The sequence below is a fragment of the Tiliqua scincoides genome, chromosome 9 (genome assembly GCF_035046505.1).
Source record: "Tiliqua scincoides isolate rTilSci1 chromosome 9, rTilSci1.hap2, whole genome shotgun sequence".
In the NCBI taxonomy this organism is placed as follows: Eukaryota; Metazoa; Chordata; class Lepidosauria; order Squamata; family Scincidae; genus Tiliqua; species Tiliqua scincoides.
This window is the reverse complement of record NC_089829.1, coordinates 22,985,600-23,010,128: the sequence shown is the minus strand read 5'-3', so window position 1 is coordinate 23,010,128 and position 24,529 is coordinate 22,985,600. Positions and strand designations below refer to the sequence as shown.

The window sequence follows — 24,529 nt, the reverse complement described above, 5'->3', positions numbered from 1 at the left end:
ACCCTAAATGCTGCCAGTGTACTTTCCCTCTCTCAGGGAAGGGCTTCAGCAGCTCTGCTGGCATGGATACAGGCTGGGAGGTATCTGGGCTGCATGAGGGGGAAGATGAAGAACCAGCAGTCATGGGCACTGCTGCTCGAGGGTGAGTAGGTTGAAGAGCTCCTCCCCTCAGGGAATAAAGGGGCCCACTGTGACCCCATTCTTCCAGGCTAACACAGCACAGAGGCTCGTGTGGCCTCTTCAAGACCAACAATTTATTGTCTCACAGCCTAGTCTTTGCATGTCTACTGAGAAATTCCATTATCACCAATGGGGCTTACTTGCAGGTAAGTACACACAGGATCAGGGCCTTAATCGTGCACATCGCAGCTTTCTGTTCTCCCTTTAGGCTGTTTTCCTAGTCTATACCATGTTGTCCAGGTTGGCCTTTCCACTGCCACAAGACGCTTTGGTGTTTTTGCTGCAAGACTAACAAGGTTTCCCCCCCCCCATCTAGAAAATGGCCCCCAGATCAGGTGAATGTATGTGCATTTAAAGTACACTGGACGCAACCAGTTCAGATTCACACTGGGGCACCAAGGTGTCAACCCTTCAAACAGGCGCTCGGTCTGCTTTCTCTCACTGCCCTCCTTGCTCAACAATGTCATCTTCCTCCTCCTTAGACATGTACGTGCCTCTGTGCACTCAAGGTGACTGTGGAAGAATGAAAGGAACCCCAGAGCTATTCAATGGAGGCAGGAACACTTCAGATAGAAGAACAAGCTTTCTACCACAGAACAAAGGGACCATACAGAGGAAAGGGGGGGAGGCATTTACCTGACTGGGCAGATTCTTTGGTTTTTGAAAAACCACCACCAAGACTAACATCGGGATAGTTTGCTGCGTCTTTAGAGGAATGAGCCTGGGAAACTGTTAGGCTAGACAGGGGTGTCAAACATAAGGCCTGGGAGCCGGATGCAGCCCATGAAAGTTTTTTATCCAGCCCTCAGGCTCTCAGCTTCTGAGCAGAGGTGTTACTGCTGAAAGGGCAGTCCAGGTGAAAATTGGGCTGTCCCTTATCTTGAAATATGATAAAGATTTGCATGTTTTCTGTCATTTGCAGCTAAGTGAGAAAAAGTGTTTATTTTTAGTTATGACCTGTGTAATGACATCACTTCCTGTCTAATGACATCATTTCCAGCCCTCAGCAGGCATGATGAATGCTATTCGGCCCTCATATGAAATGAGTTTGACACCTCTGGTTTAAGAGATAGTCTGCTATCTGATGGATTATCTGCCTACTGGTCTTTCCCTGGCCCTGCACAGAAGGGCACCATTCAGATTATTCTCAGACCTACATTTCCAAATACTACAGACTCCAATAACACAACTCCCTTAGCAGGCAAGAACAAAAGGGTTTATTATGGTACAGCCCCCAAGAACAAAGCTGAACACATGGGAAGGCGAACCACCAAATATGGAGGTTGTGGGGCCAAGGCAGGTCCTAGGGGGAGCATCGTGGAGCCCCTGAAGAAAGCACCAAGCAGTGGCAGCAGTGACCGGGTTTCTGCTCCTAATGGCTCGAGCACTCCATGCCTCGAGAACAGCAAAGACTTCTTGGCTTTCCCAACACAGGACCTGGAATCCAGCACAGCTCCCCCCCCCCTCCACAGGGCAGGAGAAAGAGCCCCACTTGTTCAGCCCCACTCAGCCAAAACTCCCTCCTCTATGGAAGCTACAGTCTCATAGGGCTCCCACAAATTCCTCCACTGATCACCATGCTCTTGCCACTGGGCTTCTCTTCCCTCTGGCTCCATGTCCAACTTCAGTAGACCGTGCAAATTCTAACACACACACACACACACACCCACCCACCCACCCCTGTTCGCTCACCTTCAGGTAGTGTATTTTTGTTTTGGCAAGAGGCCTCTAAAACAGCAATTGCAACCAGTGTGCCACTGCATATCGGTGTGTCACAAATGGTCCACAACTGTGCTACAGGAGTTTAGGGGAGGGTCATTCATTAGCAGGAACATTGAGGGATGTGAACCTCCTTCCAGCACTGCCTTGTCAATTGTCAAAAACTGATGATGTGCTTTGACAATTTTAGTGCCTTAGTGTGCCATGAGATGAAAAAGGTTAACAAATGCTTCTCTAAAACCTATAGCAGGGGAATGGACAAATGGCCACTTCCTCCCCACACACACACCCACACACTTCTCTAACTCACAGTAAAAATTCCATCCCTTGCTCTGGGCCAATCAAAGAAATGTCAGGACCAGGCTCAGGGAGCTGCAGGGAAAATTTTCAGCCTGCACGACGACACCAGTTAGCAAAAGCTGCTCCATATCAGAGGACACATAACTAGGGCAGGGGATCCTGGGCCCAGCATCACTCTTAATCCATGTAAAGAGGATGCTGCACGAAGGGGCAGGGTGGCTTCTTTTCCTTGGACTTGGCAGCTAAGAGGAAGGAGGGCTGCAGGCCCTCTGGAGTGAAGTTCTTTTGGGAGGAGAACAGCTCAGCACCTCCTTCCCTTTGTGCTCACTGGTGCAGAAGCAGTGAGTAAAGATTCACCAGTAAATACAGGCTCAGACTGAGCATCCCTTGATGGCAGTATCATATCCCTTCCTACCCCCTAACTCCATGCTTTGGGGCAGGGCAAGGGCACCTCCTGGCATCAGCCAGAAAGGCAAGGGCTGCAAGACACCCCCTCAAATATTACACAGCTGGGGAGTATGGGGGAGGTAGGACATAGAGGAAAGTGAGACTTCATCAGCAAGTCTCTTTTCGCAAGAAAAAAGTGCTCAATAACTCCTCTTCAGAGCACATCACAAGCTGCAGGAGGGATCCCATGCAGGGGGAATGAAGAGCAGGTCACTTTGGCAAGCTGTTGATGGACAGATCAGCTGCAGTGCCAGGGATGGCCCGTGCAGGGAGGGACTCAACATAGGCGAGGGCACTCTGCAGTGATGTCAGGCAGTATCCCTCTTCGCCAATCAGGTACCTGGCAAGGAAACAAGAGACTCATCAGTACTTGGAAGGAGATAGGACAGAGAGACCCTTGAGAGAAGGCAGCTCTTTACTCCCATGAGACCTGATCTGAGAACAAAAGCCATTCCCAGCTTGATAGCCAACACTGAGCATCTTCAAGGAGGAAGCAAAGAGCAGTTCTTCCCCCTCCCTTGTCAGAACTTGAAGACTCAGGGCCATCCGCTGAGACAGACTGGGCAAGAGAGTCAGGAGGGACAAAAGCAAGTCCCTCCACACAGCACAGAGTGCCATTCTTGGAACACTCTACTGCCAGATGTGGCCACGACCCTCATGGTGAAGTCAGCCTCCACTAATGTTCTAATCATATATTTGTCAATACAGCAAATATTACAAAAAGCACCACAAGCCACTTCCAAAAGGGATCAGATTACATAGCGCACAGAATGCCTCACCACTTGAGGATATGGGGAGTGCACAACACTATACAGTACTGAAGGCAGAAAACCAGTACTGAAGACAGGCACTGTCTGTACCAGTACCAGTGTCTGTCATCATTTGTTGGGCTACCCAGGCAGTTCTGGAGGGCACAGGGCTTCAAAGTGGATGCGTTCCAGGGGGAAACAGAGTACCAAGCTGGAAAGGAGACACTGAGCTCAGACTCCATCTTACAGCATTCTCTGTGGCAGCTTGAAATGCAGGAGCCAGGCTGTGAAGTTGGCCAGCACCTGTCCCCAAAAGCCTGTCTGGTCAGATTAAGCCCCAGCAAACTCGCCCACATGCTGCTTAGGCTCCGTGGCTGGCAGGCTGCGTAAGCAGAGCTGACAGGCGGAGACGGCTGTGGGCCCCACTCCCCACAGCGAGGCAGACACGGCGACGGTGGTGGGCAGCCAGTAGCTTTGTGCCTGGCTGGATGTATTCCTGCAATGCAGTTGTGGCCCATCCCTGGCCAAACAAGCGACACAAAGGACTCCATCATCCCACGCTGCACACATGTGGTAGAAGGCTGGAAGGACTGCAGATTTAGGGTATGGAATGAGAGCCCAGCAGAGGCAAGGAATCCATATCAAAAGCAAGCCACACAGGGAATGTCAAGAGGAGAGCCCTACACAACACTCTTCCCAGCACAGTTGAGCCACCAAGAGGATCTGGAGCAACTTCAGTGAAAATCATTCTGCTGAACAATTCAGACTTATTTTAACAAACCTTCACAGGCCACTTTTTTCACCATATAGACAAAAATGTCACTTTTGTAAAAGGGAGACCTTACACACACAGAAGCACAACAAAGAAACCACAGCAAGAGCCAGAAACCCCTCCCCCCTTTTACAAGAAACTGATCATAATTACAATTACAATGAAGCAGCCCACCAAGCAGAGCACAGAATCAGAAAGTACTTGTAAAAGAAGTGGCACAGGCAGGGGAAGGACACAGAAGCACAACAGGTAAAGGAACACCAAGGGGCAAAAGAAAAGCAGGCAGGCACACCTCACAACACTCCAAGCCAGATTTCTTCTGGCTTTCCATCCTGGAGCAGACACTTCCCTCGAGAATTTGTTCACAGGGACTTTGAACATGAAAGGGGAATTTTGACCTTCCTTCCTCTGGAGGCCTAACTTGCCTCTTGGGTCTACCCACCTCCAGTTGGGAGCTGGGGAGCAGTCAGAGCTAGCATGGGCTGTGGACAGAGCTCCCTGGGCTCAGCTGCCCCCAGGGGTAAAAGGCTTCAGGCCTACCCTTCGTGGATAAACTCCTCCAGCGCTGCGCACTCCGAGACCAGTTGGGGCAGGTTGCTCTTGAGCACCACGTAGGACAGGATGGGAAGGAGATCGTCAGCGCCACTGCAGTGCAAAGCAGGAAGCATCATTAGCTTGTGCTGTACTAGCTGGCAGAGGTGCGACAGACTTGGGGAGCTGCTTTGCGCTGAGTCAGGGCTTTGGGCCACCCAGCTCAGCATCTCCTGCTCTAACTGGTGGCAGCTGTCCTGGGTTTGGACAGAGAAGGGTCTTCCCAAGCGAAGACCTAGGAACTCTGCTCTTTTCTCTTCTCAAAACTGAACCCAGAACCTTTTCTGTGCAAAGCAGGTGCTGAACCAAAGGAGCAACTAAGATGATTACTGGGCTGGGGCACCTTCCTTATGAGGAAAGACTATGGCATTTGGGCCTCTTCAGCCTAGAAAAGAGATGCCTGAGAGGGGACATGATTGAGACATACAAAATTATGCAGGGGATGGACAGAGTGGATAGAGAGATGCTCTTTACACTCTCACATAACACCAGAACCAGGGAACATCCGCTAAAATTGAGTTTTGGGAGGGTTAGGACAGACAAAAGAAAATATTTCTTTACTCAGCGTGTGGTCAGTCTGTGGAACTCCTTGCTGCAGGATGTGGTGACGGCATCTGGCCTGGATGCCTTTAAAAGGGGATTGGGCAAGTTTCTGGAGGAAAAATCCATTATGGGTTACAAGCCATGATGTGTATGTGCAACCTCCTGATTTTAGAAATGGGCTATGTCAGATGCAAGGGAGGGCACCAGGATGCAGGTCTCTTGTTATCAGGTGAGCTCCCTGGGGCATTTGGTGGGCCGCTGTGAGATACAGGAAGCTGGACTAGATGGCCTGATCCAGCAGGGCTGTTCTTATGTTCTTATGCTCCCCACTCTGGGATCAGAGCCACTCCTAGTGGCTGCTTGAAAGATCTGTGCCTGGAGGGGCTTATTTACAGAGTCCAGTATTCTGCAATAGCCCAAATGCAGCAAGGGCTACGACTGTTTTCTGACATAGGTTATTAATTATTATTATTATTATTAAACTTTATTTATATGCCGCCCTTCTCCCCAAAGGGCCCCAGGGCGGCTCACAACATATTAAAAACAGATTTAAAACATAATTTAACCACAAATAAAAACATATTAAAAACACATTAACATATACCCATAAAAACCATAGTCAGATAAAAAGTCAGATAAAAAGAGTAAAACGTAGCAAATCAGAGGAATCAGGCCTGTAAAAATACTAAAAAGATACAGAAAAGATGTTTTAAAAGGCCATGCACTCAGAAGGCTTCTTTAAACAAAAATGTCTTCAGGCCTCGCCTAAAGGTCTCAAGAGAGGGAGCCATTCTCAAGTCAAGGGGAATTCCATAATGTTGGTGCCACTACTGAGAAGGCCCTATTTCTTGCCGCCGCCCCACGTACCTCCTTAGGCGGCGGCACTTGTAAAAAGGCCTTCTCTGATGACCTAAGAGGACGAGCCGGATTGTACGGAAGAAGGCGATCTCTGAGATACCCTGGCCCAGAGCAGTATAGGGCTTTAAAGGTCAAAACCAGCACCTTGAATTGGGCCCAGAAACGAATGGGCAGCCAATGCAGCCCCCGGAGAAGCGGGCTGACAGAGTCAAACCGCCTAGCTCCAGTGACCACACGGGCCGCCGCATTCTGCACTAATTGCAGTTTCTGAACCGTCTTCAGGGGCAGCCCCACATAAAGCGCATTACAATAATCTAACCTCGATGTCACCATGGCATGGATCACCGTGGCCAGGTCTGCCCCCAGCACAGAACAACTGCAATGCTGGAGCACCCTGACTGTGTCCAAGAATCCCTGCCTGGTACAGAGAACTCCTCACTGGAGGCCAGTTTCTCTCCAGGAAAGGCACCTTTTACAGGGAAGGGGGTGGAATCTTGACAGCTCAAAAGAGCTGATGGAGTGGAACTGGAGAGGTCCCCACCCCACCCAGTCACAAATCTCACTGGGTGGCCTTCGGCCAGTCACACCCATTCAGCCCAAACCTTCCTCTTTGAAGTTGTTGCAAGGATAAAACTGGGTAGGAGGAGGAGAACCACATGTGCTGCCCTGAGTTCTCCGGAGGAGGGTGGGATAACAAAGCGATGTGCAGCGCACTCCTATCTTGCACTAGAACAGGCAGATCAGGAGGCCTGCACTGTATACAGCACAAGATTGGGGCCAGAATCAGCTCAGCCAGAGGCAAGGGGAAAATTTTCCCCTTACCCCTGGGTAAGGCACCACAGCCTCAATGGGTCTCCTCGGACCTGCACCACCTTAGGAAGCGGCTTGGCATAACTGCCAAGTCCCAGCCCCGCCTCCTGTTCCCTGCCCACTGGAACAACCTCTACCCACCCTACCCCCTGTCCCAGAACACCTCCTTCCTGCCTCCTTTCCACCATACCCAGACCCCTTTCTTGCTTGGAGGACCGTCTGGGAGTTTGCCTGCAAAGCCAGACTCCCAATCGAGGGCCCTGCCTGCTGCATCATCCACCCTGCTCCTGCTGCAGTGGGTCGTCCTCAACGGGCATAATTCCTTTGACAGGCCTCACTCCCATGCCCCAGCTTAAGGGCTGTGCCTGGCTGGAAGAGCCTGCCCCACTCTCCCTTCTTCTCCCAGCCTTCTGCTGCTCGCTGACTAAGTCTCTGTGACAGGTCCCAAGCTCTTTAATTGGCAGACTCAGACTCAGACCCAGACTCGAGGGCCCGGCGCTCCAGCCCGGCCCAGCAGGGCGTCCTGCTGTCAGAAGGGATCCGTCAAGGTCTGGCCCCTTGCTGAGTGTGTGTCTGCATGATGGAGAGCCTGGAGGCAGTGAGCTGAGTCAGTGGCATTGCCTGGGGCCCCAGACGTGTCTTCCTCTGTATGGGGTAGCAGGGCATCTTCATGATGGAGGCAGAGCCACTCTCCTCCAATGCATCAAGGAAGGGGAAGCCCCCTTCCCCTGCCCCACCCCCTGCAAAGGAAGCCTTTCCAAGCACAACACAGTGTGGAGCACGCTATGAGCCCCCTACACAGGCCTGGTGGATTTGCCAACCTTGTGTTGCGACACTCACATGGCAGCCGACGCTGGCTGGGGCCTGCCCTCTCGGCCCCCCCAATATTCCTCGGCACATTCACAGATGACACGCAGAGTCCGCACTGCAAAATGGAAAAAGGAACAATAATCCATTGTGCAAATGAGTGAAAAGAGAGAGCCCAAGATCAAAAGATACTGGAAATGCATCCTGAAAGCATTAACTCAATCACCAGCTATGTCATCCCATTGGAGCCTGTAGCAGTCTGGTTAGACTGTATGAATGTCAAAGCTCAACCTGAAAGTAGAACATCAGCCCTGCTGGATCAGGGCCAAAGGAGGCCTGTCTAGTCCAGCAGCCTATTTCCCACAGTGGCCTACTACATGCTCCAATGGGGAAAACTCACAGGCAGGACAGTAAGGCAGCCTTCTCTCTTTCAATTGCTGCCCTGCAACTGGGATTCAGGGGTAGACTGCTACTGAAGCTGGAAATAGCAAATGGTCATCATGACTAGCAGCTGTTGAGAGACTTTGTCTTCTATGAAGTTGTCCAATCTCCTTTTAACTCCACCCAAGCCACTGCCCATAACCACATCTTGTGGCAATGAGTTTTGTAGACCAATTACACACCTTGAGAAGTACCACCTCCTTTTGTCATTCTAATTCAGTTTCATTGGGTGATCCCTGGTTCTAGCATTCCTCTCCTCTCTCACCACCCCATGCATAATTTATAAGTCTCAGTCATGTCCCTCCTTAATTGTCTTCCCCACCAAGCTAAAAAGTCTGAAATGTTGTAGGAAGGTGCTCCAGCCAACTGAGCATTTTGGTTGCATTCCTTTCAAGAGAAAGGGACTACCAGGTCCATGCTGTATCCAGCGTTGAATTACAGCAGGAGAAGGTCTCGTCCTACCTGCCCTGGCAGCTGTTGGGTGAAATGGAACAGCCACAGGACAGTACAGCCCTTCCTGCTGGTGCCACTTACTTGCTGGGTGCTGAAAAGTGCCAAAAAGTACTTTTCCAATACCCAGTGCCAGCTCTGTAGCCACAGTGCCGGCACTCTCATTCCATAAGATTGGGCTGCCCATGTTGTCATTAACTGCTAAATTACAATTAGCAGCCTGGTGGAAAAGCAACTATCTCCCACCTGTTACAAGCTGATTTGATACAATATAGGACCTCTTAATCATAGACAAGGTCTCAACCCCGAAGATGACTTTTTGAACAAACCATCTCCATCACTTCAATAGGTGGCTTCTGCAAAAATCCTTGCATCTTAATTCCTATATTTATTTTGCAACAGGAAAGGAGGATTTATTTTCTCAGGAATTCTCATTGTAATATTGGACTTCCTAACATCATCTAGAACCCATGAAGAACTCCAACTGAAGGGGCTCCAGACTAAACAAACAAATTATTGGACTGCTTCACAGACAGTAAGCCTCTCACTGAAATACAGGACAGGAGGACAAAGAGTGTTGTGGCATCTTGAAGACGAACTGATATTTCGTGCCAGCAGCCTGTTTCATCAGGCATGGGAAGTGCTACCCTCAGTTGGCACTAGGGGTGCACTCATGTACTCTAAATTTTACACAAAGACACACATGGGGAAAAGAAAGTCAACATTGGGGCCAACTGGTCATGAAACACAGGTGCTCCAGTCTTTGACAATTCTGTGACAAATGTAAATGTACATTACCACATCATGGATGACCCCACTTTATGCAACTGATGAAGGGGGCTGTGGCCCATGAGAGCTTCTGCTACCGCACACCCATCAGTCCTGACAGTGCCAGAAGACTCCTGGGTTCTTTGGCTGCAACAGACTAACATGGGTGATCCCCTCTAGAAGGTTACCCAGTGAGAGTCCAAGCAAGAGAACCCGTTTCCCCCAAAGAGATGGATGTGGGTTTTGGGGAGGTCCCCAGTCATGCCCACCAGCCCCTCTGAGCTCTCCAGATCCCTCCAGCCCCACCCAAAGGCAGTTCGTTGCAGGGTAAAGCCTCACCAATGCAGTCCAGCTTCTTCTGAGGGCAGCTTCCCAAGGGAATCAGCATCAGCTCCTGCACAGCCACGCAGTAAGGGTAGGAAGCCAGCACTGCCCCCCTGGGTGGGCTGCCTTGCGGGAGGAGCTTGGAAGAGATGCCGATGGCAGAGGGAAGTGTGTTCCTGTAGAGCTCCATGCTCCTGGCCAGGGCCGCCTCCCGTGATCTGTAGACACTCCTAAATGCAAGGCGGGGGAAGGGAAGAAAACAGAAGCATCTCAGACTGTGGGGGACTTTCCTTCTCACTGCCTGCTACAGAGCTCGCTGCCCAGGGGCCATGTGCCAGCCTGGACCAAGCAGCCAGTGGCACAGGAAGGCCTTGATAAAGTGATAGCAGAAGGACAGCCTTCACCCTTCTTCCAACAGCAACAGCTGTTTCCTCTTAAGGCTCCTGAAAAGAGCACCTAGCCCCTTCCAGCCACCTCATCAGGCAAGACTCAGTGGACTCATCCAGTTCTTGCAGCAGTCACTCAGCCTCCTGGTCCAGCAAGCCCCACTCCCAGTTTCCACAGTGGCTGACCCCCTTTGAAAAGTCCGCAGACAGGAGAGGAAGGCACAGCTGGTACTCAGAGGCCTGTTGCTCTGCGCATTATGACTAACAGCTGCTGGTGGACTTTCTCCTCTTGCCTGTGCTGGCTGAGGCCCTGCCAGTGTACAGCTGAGGCCACTGTCACCACATAGTGTGGCTGGAAGTTCCATATAGTCACTCAGCAAACGTCTTTTCTCTTGTCTGCTCCCCCTCTGGATTTGTAGTTCATCTGTTTTGTAGTATGACCTGGAATCACAGTACTCTGGGAAAAGGTTCACGGCATCTTCCCACAGAAGGGTGGCACCCCTTACCTGTACACAGCCAGGAGTGGGGCCCAGAGTGGAGCAAAGAAGGCTTCCTCGAGACGTGCCACGCACTGGTCCTTGGAGGCTGCAGTGTTGAGGCCCTCAAAGGCCAACAGAGTCAGGGACAGGAGTCTATCTGGGGGAGAGAAAGGATTCAGGCAGAGCTGGCTCAAGAGAGACCCCAAACCCAGTTCACACAAGCCACGGGGGGGGGGGGGGCTTGGAAAAACAGGACAGCCTGGGACACTTGTGGCTTTACCCTGGACTTTCATCTGTCCCTGGAGGAGCTTCCAGTTCAGACACAGTTGCCAATCAAGATGGGGTGAAGGGGAACATGATTGATGTGGTGCAACACGAAAGTCACACTTTTCAAGGGGAAGAAAAGACTGAAAGCCTCCAAGTACCAAATTATCAACAGACACAAACAGGCTTCCAAGAAGCACGGCTGCCCTCTGGTGTTCAGAGAGCCACAGAAAGCAGACCCCCTCACAGCGTCCAGACACCAGGACTGGGCGAGCAGAGGGAAAACCACTCAGCAAGGGAAAGCCCACAGGAATAGGGCCCCTCCTTGCCCAGGAGCTCCAATCCAGGAGGATATTCAAAAAAGGCCAGTGGAGAGAAGGAAACAGTTTTTCTGCACCTTTCCCCCAAAACCTAGAACGGGGTCATCCACAGACACAGATGGGGAGCAGACTCAGGACAGATTTTAAAAGAGAGAGGAGCTGACTATCACATAGTACAAAATCTGCTTCCACAAGATAAAGCAGCAGCCACTAGCTGAGCTGGCTTTGACAGGAGCTTAGACAAATCCATTGAGGACAAGCCTATCAACAGCTCAGTTGAACTTTCATGTCCAGAGACAGTCTAACCCTGAATACTGGGGAGTGACAGCTTGCCTCATATGCTCAACTGCTTGTGGCCTTCCTGTTCGGAACATCCAACAGGCCACCATGGAAAGGCAGGTGCTGAACTAGTCAGACCTGCTGTGGCCTGGCCTCTCTGTCCTTAACAGAGATAGGAAGGGGCATTTCTGGGGGGGGGGGGGAGAGAGAAAGGAGACACTGGCATTGATCAAGAACAAACAGGAACGGCATGCTGGGGAGGGGGTAGACTTCCTCACTTCAAATTCCCAGATGCACCTGCTGTTTGCAAGCTTACCCACCCCGGCTGTCCTTCTCCATCCCAGATCAATCATGCCCCCCACCCCGCCACATGCAGCCCTCACCGATGGAGTTGTGGATGTCCTTCACCACTGCCTTGAGGCGCTCCTGCAGAGAAGCCTTCTTCCTGGCCGGGGCCTGGGACTCAGGTGGGGGCCCAGATGACCAGGCTTCTGAGGCGGAGAGGAACTGCTCCAGGTCCTCAAAAGAGCTCTCCCTGTCTGGCGGGGGCAGTGTCGGCTCCTCTCGAGGGAGGCTCTGTCCAGGGGAGCTGCTTAAGCCCTGGTCCTCGATGAGGGGAGTGCTGGAGAGGCTGTGGCAGAGGTTCAGTTTATTGTTTTCCTGGACAGAGAACATGGAGTGCAGACTCTGGGAGGAGCGCAGTCGCCGCCCCTCAGGGGCCAGTGCCAGAAAGGCTTCTGCGTCCAGCGAGGAAGAGAGGGACAGGCCGCGGGAGGCTCTGCTGGCAGCTCGGACATCTGCTGTGCTCCGGCTCACCAGCGGGTAGACGCGGCTGTACACGGAGCACTGGAGCTTCTTCAGCAGCTGACAAATGGGATGGTCAGCAAAACTGGGGGCAAGAAAGGGTGCCAGTTACAGGGTGCCAGGGTCTAGGGGGTTCCCCCATCTTCAGAAATTAGAAATGGTGAACAGCTTGAGCGACGACTGCATGTAGAAAAATTAAAGCCTTCCCAAATTGCTACAGGGAAGGCTGTGAGCACTCCAATTTTCTGAGTGAACTTTAGCAGAAAGTTGCTTTGAAGATGAGAAAACAAATATCTAGATCTCAAGACTCCCGTGGGGGTGTAGCCCTGTACAGCTTCATGTCCCCGAGTCTCACAGCAATCACCTTATGAAGGTTTGGGGTATGGCACAGTAACAAATATGGAGTTCACTCCCTTACATCCTCACAACAACCTTGTCAGGAAAGCCAGGCTGCAAGCAGGTCACCGGCCCACAATCCTCAGCAAGGAGGCTTAAACCTAAGTCTTCCCTGGCCCAATACTCTACTCACCATGACATGCTGGCAGCCAACGTACGAACAGCCTTAAGATCCAGACTCTACTATGGCTCAATCCTGCGTTTAAAAAGCCATTCCAGAGCAAAGGAGAAACAAGCTCAAGCACAGGGGCTTTCTTGGTTGCTGGGCGCAGTCCTCTGCAGACCTTCTCTTCTCCCCATCAGCCTGGAACATGGCTGCTAATGAGCAAGCGCTCCTGAAGACATGGCTCCCCTACCCTGCTCTTTGGAATCACAATCCCACACCACCAGCCTTTGCCCTCAAGGTCCTGAGGTCTGGCCACAACAGAATTCTGGGGACACGCAGGCTTGCATGCAGAGGAAATGAGCTCAGTACCTGAGGAGGTGGGAGATGAGCTTGGGCACGAGCGACAGATCACTGGGGCTCTTCTTCAGCTGGGCTTTCCACAACCGTGGCCACTCCTGCATGGAGAAAAGCAGAGGTCATGATCCCATGACGTAGCCCAGAGCCCTTTACCCTTGGAACAGCCCCCAGCCCTGCCCATTCAGTGGCCACTGAAGGATTAAGCAGGAGCCACAACCATGTTGAGGAAAACCACCCTGCTGGAATCCTTCTCCACTACCCTGCACACACCCTCCCCACCTGACACTGCCCTGCACCCACACAGGCTCTGGTCTGGGTGGCATGGCCAATGGGTCATTAATCCATTTTTGGGACTGTGTGGTCCTTCTGGATTTCCAGGGAGAAAGTCCTATGCAGACTCAGGAGTTCTTTCACCTTTCAGGGCACACCACGTTCCACACAACCCCAGCAAAGGCACCTCTTGGCTGCCCTGCCCACTCTTTTGCACCCACACTCAGTACATACATGGTCCTGCTCATACTCCAGGATGGCGGCATAGATGGCCCGCTGTTCCTGCTCCTCGGTGGTCAGTGCAGCATTACTGGAAAACCTCCTGAGGGACAGAAGAACATGCATGCCCAAGGTCAGCAGGGAAGGTTGGAATGGGCTGCTGGGCCCCCTCCCACCAGCCATCAGCTGCAAGAGGGGGACCCGCAGAGAAGGGGTGCAGGCAGACCCAGCCTCATCCCTTGCAGGGTCCACTCACCTGTTGGCCGCTTCCTGCAGCCGCAGCCGCCGCTCCTCCATCTTCCTCTGGAGCTGGGGTGGAGCACAGTTAAGGTCTTGCAGGTCACACTACCTGCCTTCCCCCCATCCACTAAAACTACCACCACTCTGGGGGTGATCAAGATGCAAGTTTCTCCAACAGGAGGCGTCACGTGCTCACAGCCAGATAAACACAGAGGCACCCTGGACAAACTCCAGTCCTGGTCAGTTAGGGTGGGAGTGCTTCAGGGAAGGGGACAGGCTGGGAGGGGAGGAGCTGCAGCCTGGCCTGCAGTCAAGTGCCTGGCCTCTAACCTCACAACTACCTAGACAAGCCAGAAGCTTCAGAGGAGAGATTCAGAGGGCCTGGAAGCCAAATTCTGCAAGAAAAGGCTTGATTGCATCGCATTTATGTTTAGTCTGGAGAAACCAAACAAGAAAAAGGAAGAGGATAGGATCCCTGTAATCATCTAGTACAACAAATTCACATAGTTTACCACTGGCGACACAGAGGCTCTACATGCAGAGGCTCTTGCTCTCTCTGCACCAGTTGCCAGGAACCCAGGAAAAAATTGTTGCCATCATGACCTGCTCCCTTACTATTTGGATGGCCTTTCTTCCTTGGCTTCAAGGCCAGCACTTCTTGGTCTGTAAAAACAGCAGGTGGGGAGAGCTGGTCTTCTCCAGAAGAGCCTCTCCCTTCCAAGGCCTGAAATATTCCACAAGCCCTGGCCCCTGCGACCTCTTCGAGGTCAGGTAAACCAACCCACTCCTCCTCATTTGACAACTTGCTTCCTCTCTACTCTGCAAAGTATTTTCAAAGACTTTCCAGTTTGTCCACATTCTTCTGAGGTCCTCAGGGTGCAAGGACATCAAGGATACCAGTCTCAGTAGGAGGTGGATATCTGGCGCCTACCATACAGATACACCAGCCCCAAGATGGTTAAAGGGCCCCAGACTAGTTAGAGAGACATTTGACAAGCAGGTCACAACTGGGCCAGAACACACACTGAGCAGGCCTGAATCCTGGGTGGGAACAGTGCCTGTCTAAAAGAGCTAGCTATAAATGAATGGGAGGGGGGTACAGGACTCACAGCTTTCCTCCCCAGATCTCCACAAATTCAAAAAGTGGACAGGCAATGCTGTGTGTTCTTAAAAAAGAATGGAATACACCAATTGTATTTTGCATGATCACAGCTTTGATTAATTTTAACAGGAAGTCTGTACTGTATCCCTCTATTAAATGCCCTGGGAGTGATCCAAGACACCAGCCTCACTGAATTTCTACAAGACATTGGGTCAGGGGTGGCGTAATCCAAGGACAGATGGAGAGCCACAAAGAGGCAGAAAGGATACTGTCTCCTCCCGTGCTTTGGCAATCACCAGATTCTCCATCATCTGACGTTGCAGGGACAGAGTCTGCAGAGCAGAGATCAACACTGAGAGGCAGCTCACTTGGAGCAAGGGACTCCCACTAGACTGGCCCTCAAACCCCTTCCCAGCTTACTGGTTAGCAAGGTCAAATAAGCCCCTTCAGGGGTGGCCTCTTTGCAAGGCGGGAAGCAGCCCCAGAGATCCCCACCCCAAGTTCTACCCCGCTGCATTCCTCTGGCATATATTAGGACCACAGATTTGGGAAAGGCCCATTCTCTGGCCAAGGCCCATAGGGCTTATTTTGCCCCCAGCCACACTTGCCAGAGATGTCTTCTGCATAGCCTGATTGGGGTTAAGCCGGGCCAGCCGGGCCTCGTAGGCGGCTTTCAGCTTCTGGTTCTGCAGTGATGCCTCCTCCAAAGGGGTGAGCTGTCTACGGGGGATGAGAACCATTTTAAGAGTACCCCCTGCAGCATACAAGATGCCTTCTGGTGCCAGAGCCCAGATACCTTGGCCATCCTACACCAGGGGCAGCCTTTACCCATTAATCACAATATGCAGGCCTCACTCACTTCTTTGTACTGTGCACTTCTGTAATTTGCAGCTTCTGAAACATCTCAGGGGGCAGGAAAGGTGACAGCTTCCCACCTTCATCAGAGAGCACCCTGCGGTGCCGGGAGAGAGGAGCAGGGCCCATCACCCTCTCTGGCACCAGCTTTGCCTTTGATTTTCCTGGAACCAGGAGAAAAAGTACACAAACATCCATGCTAGCAAAAGGGTGGGTGCAGGGAACATTCACAGAGCTTCTTCTCATCACCCCCTTGAAACCCCAGCCACTCCCTCAATGCCCCTGCTTGGTCAACATCAAAAGAACTCCCTGGGGTTGGGCAGCGTGATCAGAGACACAGGCAGCAGAGACACTGGCAGGATGAACTGAAATGGTTTTACTCCAGCTGGCAACATATCTCTGGCAGACACAGGGATTGCTGCCCAAGGTTCATTGCACTGGAGGTGCCAGAGATGCTCTGGACTCCTCTGCTTGCCAAGCAGCTATTGGCCTACATCATCCGCCCTCCATGTTCATCTGGCCAGGATTATGAACTTCATTACAGCAGCCTTTCCTACAATGTTACCTGACCCTATAAGTGGAGATGCAAGGACCTGAGCCTGAGATCTTTTGAAACCAAAACAGGCTGTAGCACTGGCTCAGGGGAATAGCACCAGGGAAGCAGTTTGGGCAAACAGAACTCACCAATTTTGGCAATGCTGCTTTTGGCCCTTTCCAAGCACTGCTCTGCCACCTTTAGCATCTTGGGAGTGTCCAGTGTCACGTCACTTCCATCTGCTACAGGGGAGGAAGGCAGAGACAGAGGGGCAGGTCATGCTGAGCATGTGGAAGCCAAGCCCAGCCTTGATAAGTTGGCCTAAGGCTCTCCAGCGCCAACTATCACCATCATCCTGGATCCTGCCACAAATGAATTCCCCTATGTTCCTTCCCCTCATCAATTGTCTACCTCCCCAGAAAGGGAGAATTTCCCCACCCACTCCCCTTCCATGCAAGAACATGCCCCAAAGCACTCAATCTCTGCAACTGAGAACACATTTTTACCCTGGCAGCAGAGGCCCCTCCTGCTTTCCAAGTTTTAGAAACTCAGATAAACTCTTGATCTTTGGAGCTATAAACCCCTGCCATTTTTGTCTGAGCCAGTTTCGCAATCGCAGAGAGATGGATTGTTGATCTGGAGAGTAGACAGTAGGGTGGAGCAGAGCAAAGCTGAGAACTCCCTGGGCAAACAGTTCTGCCTTGTTAAAAAAAACTGAACTGGATGGCTATAAAGGGCTGACTGGAACCTGTCATATGATCCAGAACACAGAGAATTTTGATTTAAAATAATGGGTTTTTTTTTTTAAGAAAACCTATAGATATACACTTTATCAACACAACAAAGTACAAATAAAAACAATAACCAGCTGCTCCATCATTTCCAAAAGTTTGTAAAAGCAAGCAGATTTCCAGATGACTTAAATTAGAACATGGCATCCAAGATGGTGGTAAAATCCCTGCCTCAAACCAACTTAGGATGGTTCTGGCACCCTAGAGGCTTCAATAATGCTTCAGCATCCTGAAAAGGTACTGAGTCATCCAGACGCAATCACCGTGATCTTTTCTTGTTGACCTTCTCTTTCTTCCCTGACAGACCTGTTCATGATGCACTTGGCTTTGAGCCAGTTCATTTGACCCTGAAGCCTGCTGATCTTCAAGAGTGGAGTTCAGGTCTGTCCCCGCACCCAAATATCCAATCCCATGGGTGAAGGCTGATCAATGCTTGCAGGTTATAAAAAGTGAGATCATGTATACACACACCTGCAGTAGCTCAGGTCTGACATCAGCAGTGTCCAGTGGTCCTCAGAGATGCTCAACTTACTGCAGTTTTGTGCCTTTGTGTCCTGTCTTTCCTTACATCACAGCATACACAAGTTGTTGTTTTTAATCTTATTTTTTCTCCCCTAGATATGTTATTGTTTCTATTTTCTGGTTTTGCCACATAATATCAGTGCATAATATCAATACATTGCAAAGCCCTTCACATGTATCATCTTGATATTGCCCTTATGACTATCCCGTAGGGTGAGGAAGCATTATTCTCCCCATTTTGCTGTCAGACAAGACTGGGCTGTACCTTTTGCTACTGCCGCCTCCTCCAGCAGAACCTGGGAAATATAGCTGATGCTCTTAAGGTACTCCACGTAGGCCTCCTGCCAAGCAGAAAGAAACAGTCTGCTCAGAGAGCCAATTCTCACAGGGGTCTGTGGCCACTAAGAGCTGGTGAAAGAAGGCATTTTGCTGCTCTAAAAGGCTGCACCATACAATGGGGGGGGGGTGAACTCCAGGATCCTCTCCAAACATCTATATCAGGCAATGGTTGTAGCACCAGTACTCCTAAAACAATATTGCTCCTTGTCGGGGAAATTCCAAAAATGCCCAAAGTGAAACAGGGTGATGGGTAAGACAGGACAGAAGGCCTGATGTGGGAGGAGTCTAGAGAAAGTCTGGGGAGGGAAGGGAAAGATAGATCTTCCTGGCCAATAGGCTAAATGGAGCCAGTTTCTCTCCTCATACCCACTGCCAGGGAGCAAAGCGCAGAGGGAGGCTCTTACCTTCATACACTGCTTATGGGCTTCTCACTGGGACACCTGGTTGCCCCCCACCACCCACCATGAGGGAAGCAGGACCCTGGCACACATTGGCCTGATCCATTAAAGCCTACAGTAGCCCCAGGAGACTGCACAACACAGGCAGCAAACACCTAGAGTTGGGGACTGTTCAGAAAGCAGCAGCCAGACTGATGGCACCACATCAGGGATTGTGAACGTGAAAATCCTCCTGCTGGAGGCTGATGACAGTGTGATGGGCTCAAAGTAAAGGATTTGGGGAGGGGGGGGGAGTCTGGCTCCCAGACCTTTTGGGTCAGCCTCTTTCCCAACTGCTTTTAGAAGACTACCGGGTTGGGGGAGATTATCTGGGCCAGTCGAATGGAGTTCAGTTCCAAAAACACCCAAGGTGAAATAGGATGATGGGGAAGACAGGACAGAAGGCCTGATGTGGGAGGAGACTAGACAGAGTCTTGGGGGGGAGGGAAGGAAAGATAGGTCTGTCCCGACCAACAGGCTAAATGGAGCCAGTTCCCCTCCTAATATCCATAAGAACATAAGGGCCCCCACTGGATCAGACCAATGACCCATCTGGTCCAGCTTCCTGTATCTCACAGTGGCCCCAAATGCCTTAGGGAGCACACAAAACAACAGGATATATCTATATCCTGGTGCCCTCTCTTGCACCTGGCCTTCTGAGGTAGCCTACGTCTAAAGCCAGGAGCTTGCACACACCCATCACGGCTTGTAATATGTGATGGACTTTTCCTCGAGAAATTTGTCCAATCCCCTTTTAAAGGCATCCAGATCAGGTGCCATCACCACATCATGTGGCAAGGAGTTTCACCGATTAATTTGTCCAGTGCCAGGGGAACAAAGCTCAGAGGGACAGAGCAGGGAGGTCCCTCTTGTCTTCGAGCCCTACTTGTGGGCTTCCACCTGGGGTGTCCCCTACCCCCTAACTTAAGCCTGGGAGTGAAGAGGCAGGGAGGGGGGGGTTTTCACCCTAAGAACCAGGGGGCATGGAGCAGGCGAGGGGGAGTTGAGAGTCCCTGCTTCCTCTTTCTTCCCCCAGGCAGAGATGGGGCAGCTGTCCTTGGTGCAGAGCCAAGGAGGTGGGTGGGGGGCTCAGGCTGCAACCCTATAGCCCTTTCCTGGGAGTAAGCTCCATTGAACTCAATGGGACTTACTTCTGAATAGACACGCATAGGGTTTGTGCTGTCAGTTGCCCTGCCCCACTGCAGGCAAGGGCGGACCCCTGTCCAGCAGACCCAGCCCCCTGGGAATCCCAAGGGGAGCCTAGAGGGAGCAGCCCAGCCCCTCCGTGACCGCTCACCCACCCCATGCCCGCCCTTCCAACCCGGGCAGCAGCTGACCCGAGAGCCGCATTCACACATACGCAGAGGGGCACAGGCAAACACGCCTCCCCTCTTTTCCTAGGGAAACAAGGAACGCCCGCCGCGCCTCACCCACGGCTGGTCTCCGGCGTCCAGCTCGAGGGCGCCCTTGGCCAGCTTCATGGCGCTCTGCAGCGGCTTCCCCGCTGCCGCCTCCCCCGGGGCGGCAGCCGCCGCGGCCATAGCTGGACCGGAACGTTCCTACTAGGGAACAGCGCCCACCCGGACAGGATTCATGGATGGACAAACGGGGAGCCAGACGGGTTAGAACGACGGAGGCCGGGCAGACGAGGCCACAAGTGGGTGTGCCTTTCTCCCTTCGTCTTGCCATTGGCCGGCTCTGCTGGACAGCTGGCTGGAGGCTCTCCAAGGAGGAAAGAGGGAGGCAGCTTTGTCCTCCGGCTGCTCCTAGTTTGGGGCAGGCTGACCCAGGCTACTGTTAGCCACACTTTCCTGGGAGTAAGCCCCACTGACTCGAATGGGACTTACTTTTGAGTAGACATGCATAGGATTGGACTCTGAGGCTGCAATCCTATCCACACTTACCTGTGAGTAAGCCCCATTGACTAGAATGGGACTTATTTCTGAGTAGACATGCGCAGGATCCCGTGTATATTATTGATCTGTACAATATGCATATAATATTTCAAGCATGATGGTTCTCAAAGTAGTTTGCCTTCATAACATCAAAGAGGATGACAGTGACAGATTTGGCAAGCCAGCCAGACCAGTAGTGAAGGTGTCCAACTACTAGGGGACAGTTTGATCCCAGCAGGACATGGTCTGGCTGAGGACTTAAGAACATAAGAACAGCCCCACTGGATCAGGCCACAGGCCCATCTAGTCCAGCTTCCTGTATCTCACAGCAGCACACCAAATGCCCCAGGGAGCACACCAGATAACAAGAGACCTCATCCTGGTGCCCTCCCTTGCATCTGGCATTATGACATAGCATAAGAACATAAGAACAGCCCCACTGGATCAGGCCATAGGCCCATCTAGTCCAGCTTCCTGTATCTCACAGCGGCCCACCAAATGCCCCAGGGAGCACACCAGATAACAAGAGACCTCATCCTGGTGCCCTCCCCTACATCTGGCATTCTGACTTAACCCATTCCTAAAATCAGGAGGTTGCGCATACACATCATGGCTTGTACCCCATAATGGATTTTTCCTCCAGAAACTTGTCCAATCCCCTTTTAAAGGCGTCTAAGCTAGACGCCAGCACCACATCCTGTGGCAAGGAGTTCCACAGACCGACCACACGCTGAGTAAAGAAATATTTTCTTTTGTCTGTCCTAACCCGCCCAACACTCAATTTTAGTGGATGTCCCCTGGTTCTGGTATTATGTGAGAGTGTAAAGAGCATCTCCCTATCCACTCTGTCCATTCCCTGCATAATTCTGTATGTCTCAATTTCTAAAATCAGGAGAGTGCATATACACATCATGGCTTGTAACCTGTAATGGATTTTTCCTCCAGAAACTTGTCCAATCCCCTTTTAAAGGCGTCCAGGCCAGATGCCATCACCACATTCTGTGGCAAGGAGTTCCACAGACCAACCACACGTTGAGTAAAGAAATATTTCCTTTTGTCTGTCCTAACTCTCCCAACACTCAATTTTAGTGGATGTCCCCTGGTTCTGGTATTATGTGAGAGTGTAAAGAGCATCTCTCTATCCACTCTGTCTATCCCCTGCATAATTTTGTATGTCTCAGTCATACCCCCCCTCAGGCGCCTCTTTTCTAGGCTGAAGAGGCCCAAACGCCGTAGCCTTTCCTCATAAGGAAGGTGCCCCAGCCCCGTAATCATCTTAGTCGCTCTCTTTTGCACCTTTTCCATTTCCACTATGTCTTTTTTGAGATGCGGCGACCAGAACTGGACACAATACTCCAGGTGTGGCCTTACCATCGATTTGTACAACGGCATTATAATATTAGCCATTTTGTTCTCAGTACCTTTTCTAATGATCCCAAGCATAGAATTGGCCTTCTTTACTGCCACTGCACATTGGGTCGACAGTTTCATCGACCTGTCCACCACCACCCCAAGATCTCTCTTCTGATCTGTCACAGATAGCTCAGAACCCATCAGCCTATATGTAAAGTTTTGATTTTTTGCCCCAATGCGCATGACCTTACACTTACTGACAATGAAGCGCATCTGCCATTTTGCTGCCCATTCTGCCAGTCTGGAGAGATCCTTCTGGAGCTCCTCACAATCACTTCTGGTCTTCACCACAAGTTTGGAAAAGTTTGGTGTCGTCTGCAAACTTTGCCACCTCACTGCTCAACCCTGTCTCCAGGTCATTTATGAAGAGGTTGAAGAGCACGGGTCCCAGGACAGATCCTTGGGGCATACCGCTTTTCACTTCTCTCCATTGTGAAAATTGCCCATTGACACCCACTCTCGTTTCCTGGTCTTCAACCAGTTCTCAATCCATGAGAGGACCTGTCCTCTAATTCCCTGACTGTGGAGTTTTTTCAGTAGCCTTTGGTGAGGGACCGTGTCGAACGCCTTCTGAAAATTCAGATATATAATGTCCACGGGTTCTCCCGCATCCACATGCCTGTTGACCTTTTCAAAGAATTCTAAAAGGTTTGTGAGGGAAGACTTACCCTTACAGAAGCCATGCTGATTCTCCTGTTCGTCTATGTGTTTTGATATTCTATCTTTGATGAGATATTCCACCATCTTACCCGGTATAGATGTTAGGCTGACTGGCCTATAGTTTCCCTGGTCCCCCCTCTTTCCCTTTTTAAAGGAAAGACAGCCAGATGCAACCCCCTTGATAAGGTGAGCAGGTCCCAGGCTCTTTGTCCAGTGCCTAGATGGATGCCACTTGGGCAGCCAAGGTGGGGTTGTGACTAGACTAATGTCCAAAGGCCAGCCGATGGCCAGAGAGGAAGCCTGGTTTGAATCTCGGCTCACCCATGATGCTGATAGGGTATAACCCTGGTGACAGAAATAATCCAGAGTGTAACACTCTCAGATTACAAGCCTATGCTTGTCTACTCAGAAGTAAGTCTCATTGCATTCAGTAGGGCTTACTCTGAGGAAAGTGTGGATAGGATTGGACTCTCAGGCCCACACCATCTCAGTCCCAGGCAATGGCATCATTAGGGTTTGCATCACCCGTTAAGGGAGGCCAGCGCATCACCCCCCCCCATGCAGTCGGCAGGGCAACACCCCAGGCAGTGGGTGTGGTGATGCACCATTGCCCTACCCCCACTGGTTTTTGGCTATAATTTTTGAGAGAGTAGAAATTTCAACACAGTTTGTTTCAGTGCATTCTGCATGAAATTATGCATTGAATGAATATAACATGATGATGTTATTCAAAAATACCAAGATTTTTAAAATTTTGGCCAATAGTGGTGCCACCCCCCTGTGCGCATCACGCGGTGTGGCCTGCACCGCTTGCACCCCCTAGCAATGCCAACCTCACATGATTGTTGTGACCATAAACAGCAAGCTGGGAGAGAGAATGACTCATAGATCTTGAAATACAAGAAAAGATGCAAGTCAGGGTGGGTCCTTTACTTCTGAAATGTCTGCCTAAGGCCTAGAAGTTGGCTAATGCCTTTCAACTCTGGCTGTCTTGCAACTGTAGCTCCTCCAGTTCTGCCAACAAATGTGCCATGGACACCAGTGCTATACCTCTGTCACCAACTTAGCTACAGCAGGCACAACCTCTTGGGTGGGGTGAGGACATGGGAGGGACCTAGGTGGGATGTGGATGCATCAGTGTATGTCAGTCACACACATTCAGCTACGCCGCACTGCAGAGAGACACTATTGGTGTCTCTCATGAAGGCCACCCACAGCCCCACAGATGTGCAGAAGCAGAATGCCCCTGTTTTTATTGGGAGTTCCACAGCTTTGGAAGAGCCCACTTCTATCCAACTTTCCAGTGCTGATGTAGCCATGCCAATGGGGCATGCACTGCATCCTACAGTGGGGAGGCAGTCAGTGAGGCCTTCTCAAGGTGAGGGAATGTTTGTTTCCTTACTTTGGGGCTGCATTGCAGCTGCACAGATGCTGGAATGTTGGACAGGGTTGGGACCCTAAGACCCTCCCAAGGGAGATTGTCAATGCACCCCCCATGCATCATTTTACTGTTACATTCTGCTTTGTTAGGGCGGATTTTATGCCCTCTGATGTCCCAAGGTCCTGGCTTCTTCCTGTGCTATGGATTTGTGATTGGGAGCCCCTCCAGGCAGAGCTCTGTCTGTCCTCTTGTTCCAGGCATCAGGTTGCAATCCTATCCACACTTACCTGGGAGTAAGCCCCAATGACTATAATGGCATATACTTCTGAACAGACATGCATAAGATTGTGCAGTCCTCAAGTCAACCCCACTGCAGGGTTTGGTGAGTTGGCATCGACTTCAGCGCCCATGCAGGGGACTTTGAGCCCAATCCTACGCGTGTCTACTCAGAAGTAAGTCCCATCATAGTCAATGGGGCTTACTCCCAGGTAAGTGTGGATAGGATTGCAGCCTGTGCCCAATCCTATGCATGTCTACTCAGAAGAAACTCCCACTATAGTCAACGGGACCGGAAACGTGTCAGGATTTGCAGCCTCCCAGGATTGCAGCCTCCCAGCCCAATCCTATGCATATCTACGCAGAAATATGTCCCATTAGCGTCAGCGGGGCTTACCCCCAGAAAAGTGTGGATAGGATTGGGCTGTTTGGCTGCGCTCCAGC

General features: G+C 51.2%; 1 protein-coding gene across 2 annotated transcripts; it reads right to left on the bottom strand.

Annotated features, from left to right (window-relative positions):
* Positions 1-1,862: 1,862 nt before the first annotated feature.
* VPS9D1 (VPS9 domain containing 1) lies at positions 1,863-20,003 on the bottom strand. 2 transcript variants are annotated; one of them, XM_066637081.1, is made up of 15 exons: positions 19,891-20,003; positions 17,950-18,025; positions 16,521-16,613; positions 15,841-16,000; positions 15,590-15,701; positions 15,251-15,313; positions 13,896-13,948; positions 13,655-13,742; positions 13,163-13,248; positions 11,871-12,376; positions 10,652-10,781; positions 9,775-9,989; positions 7,810-7,894; positions 4,708-4,812; positions 1,863-2,986 (listed from the first exon to the last, which is right to left on the bottom strand). In XM_066637081.1, exons 1-15 carry the CDS (start codon positions 19,999-20,001, stop codon positions 2,857-2,859), a joined length of 2,013 nt encoding a protein of 670 aa, XP_066493178.1. In that variant the 5' UTR covers positions 20,002-20,003; the 3' UTR covers positions 1,863-2,856. The 2 variants fall into 2 exon arrangements, with proteins under 2 accessions (XP_066493178.1, XP_066493179.1); XM_066637082.1 differs by lacking the exon at positions 4,708-4,812.
* Positions 20,004-24,529: the final 4,526 nt, after the last annotated feature.

Coding starts and splice junctions, on each gene's coding strand:
- VPS9D1 (XM_066637081.1), bottom strand. CDS start 20,001: ATGGCCGCGGCGGCTGCCGCCCCGGGGGAGGCGGCAGCGGGGAAGCCG. Junction 16,614..17,949: donor GGAGGCGGCAGTAGCAAAAG/GTACAGCCCAGT, acceptor CCTCCCCTGTAG/CAGATGGAAGTGACGTGACA. Junction 9,990..10,651: donor CCACTCCTGGCTGTGTACAG/GTAAGGGGTGCC, acceptor CCTTGCATTTAG/GAGTGTCTACAGATCACGGG.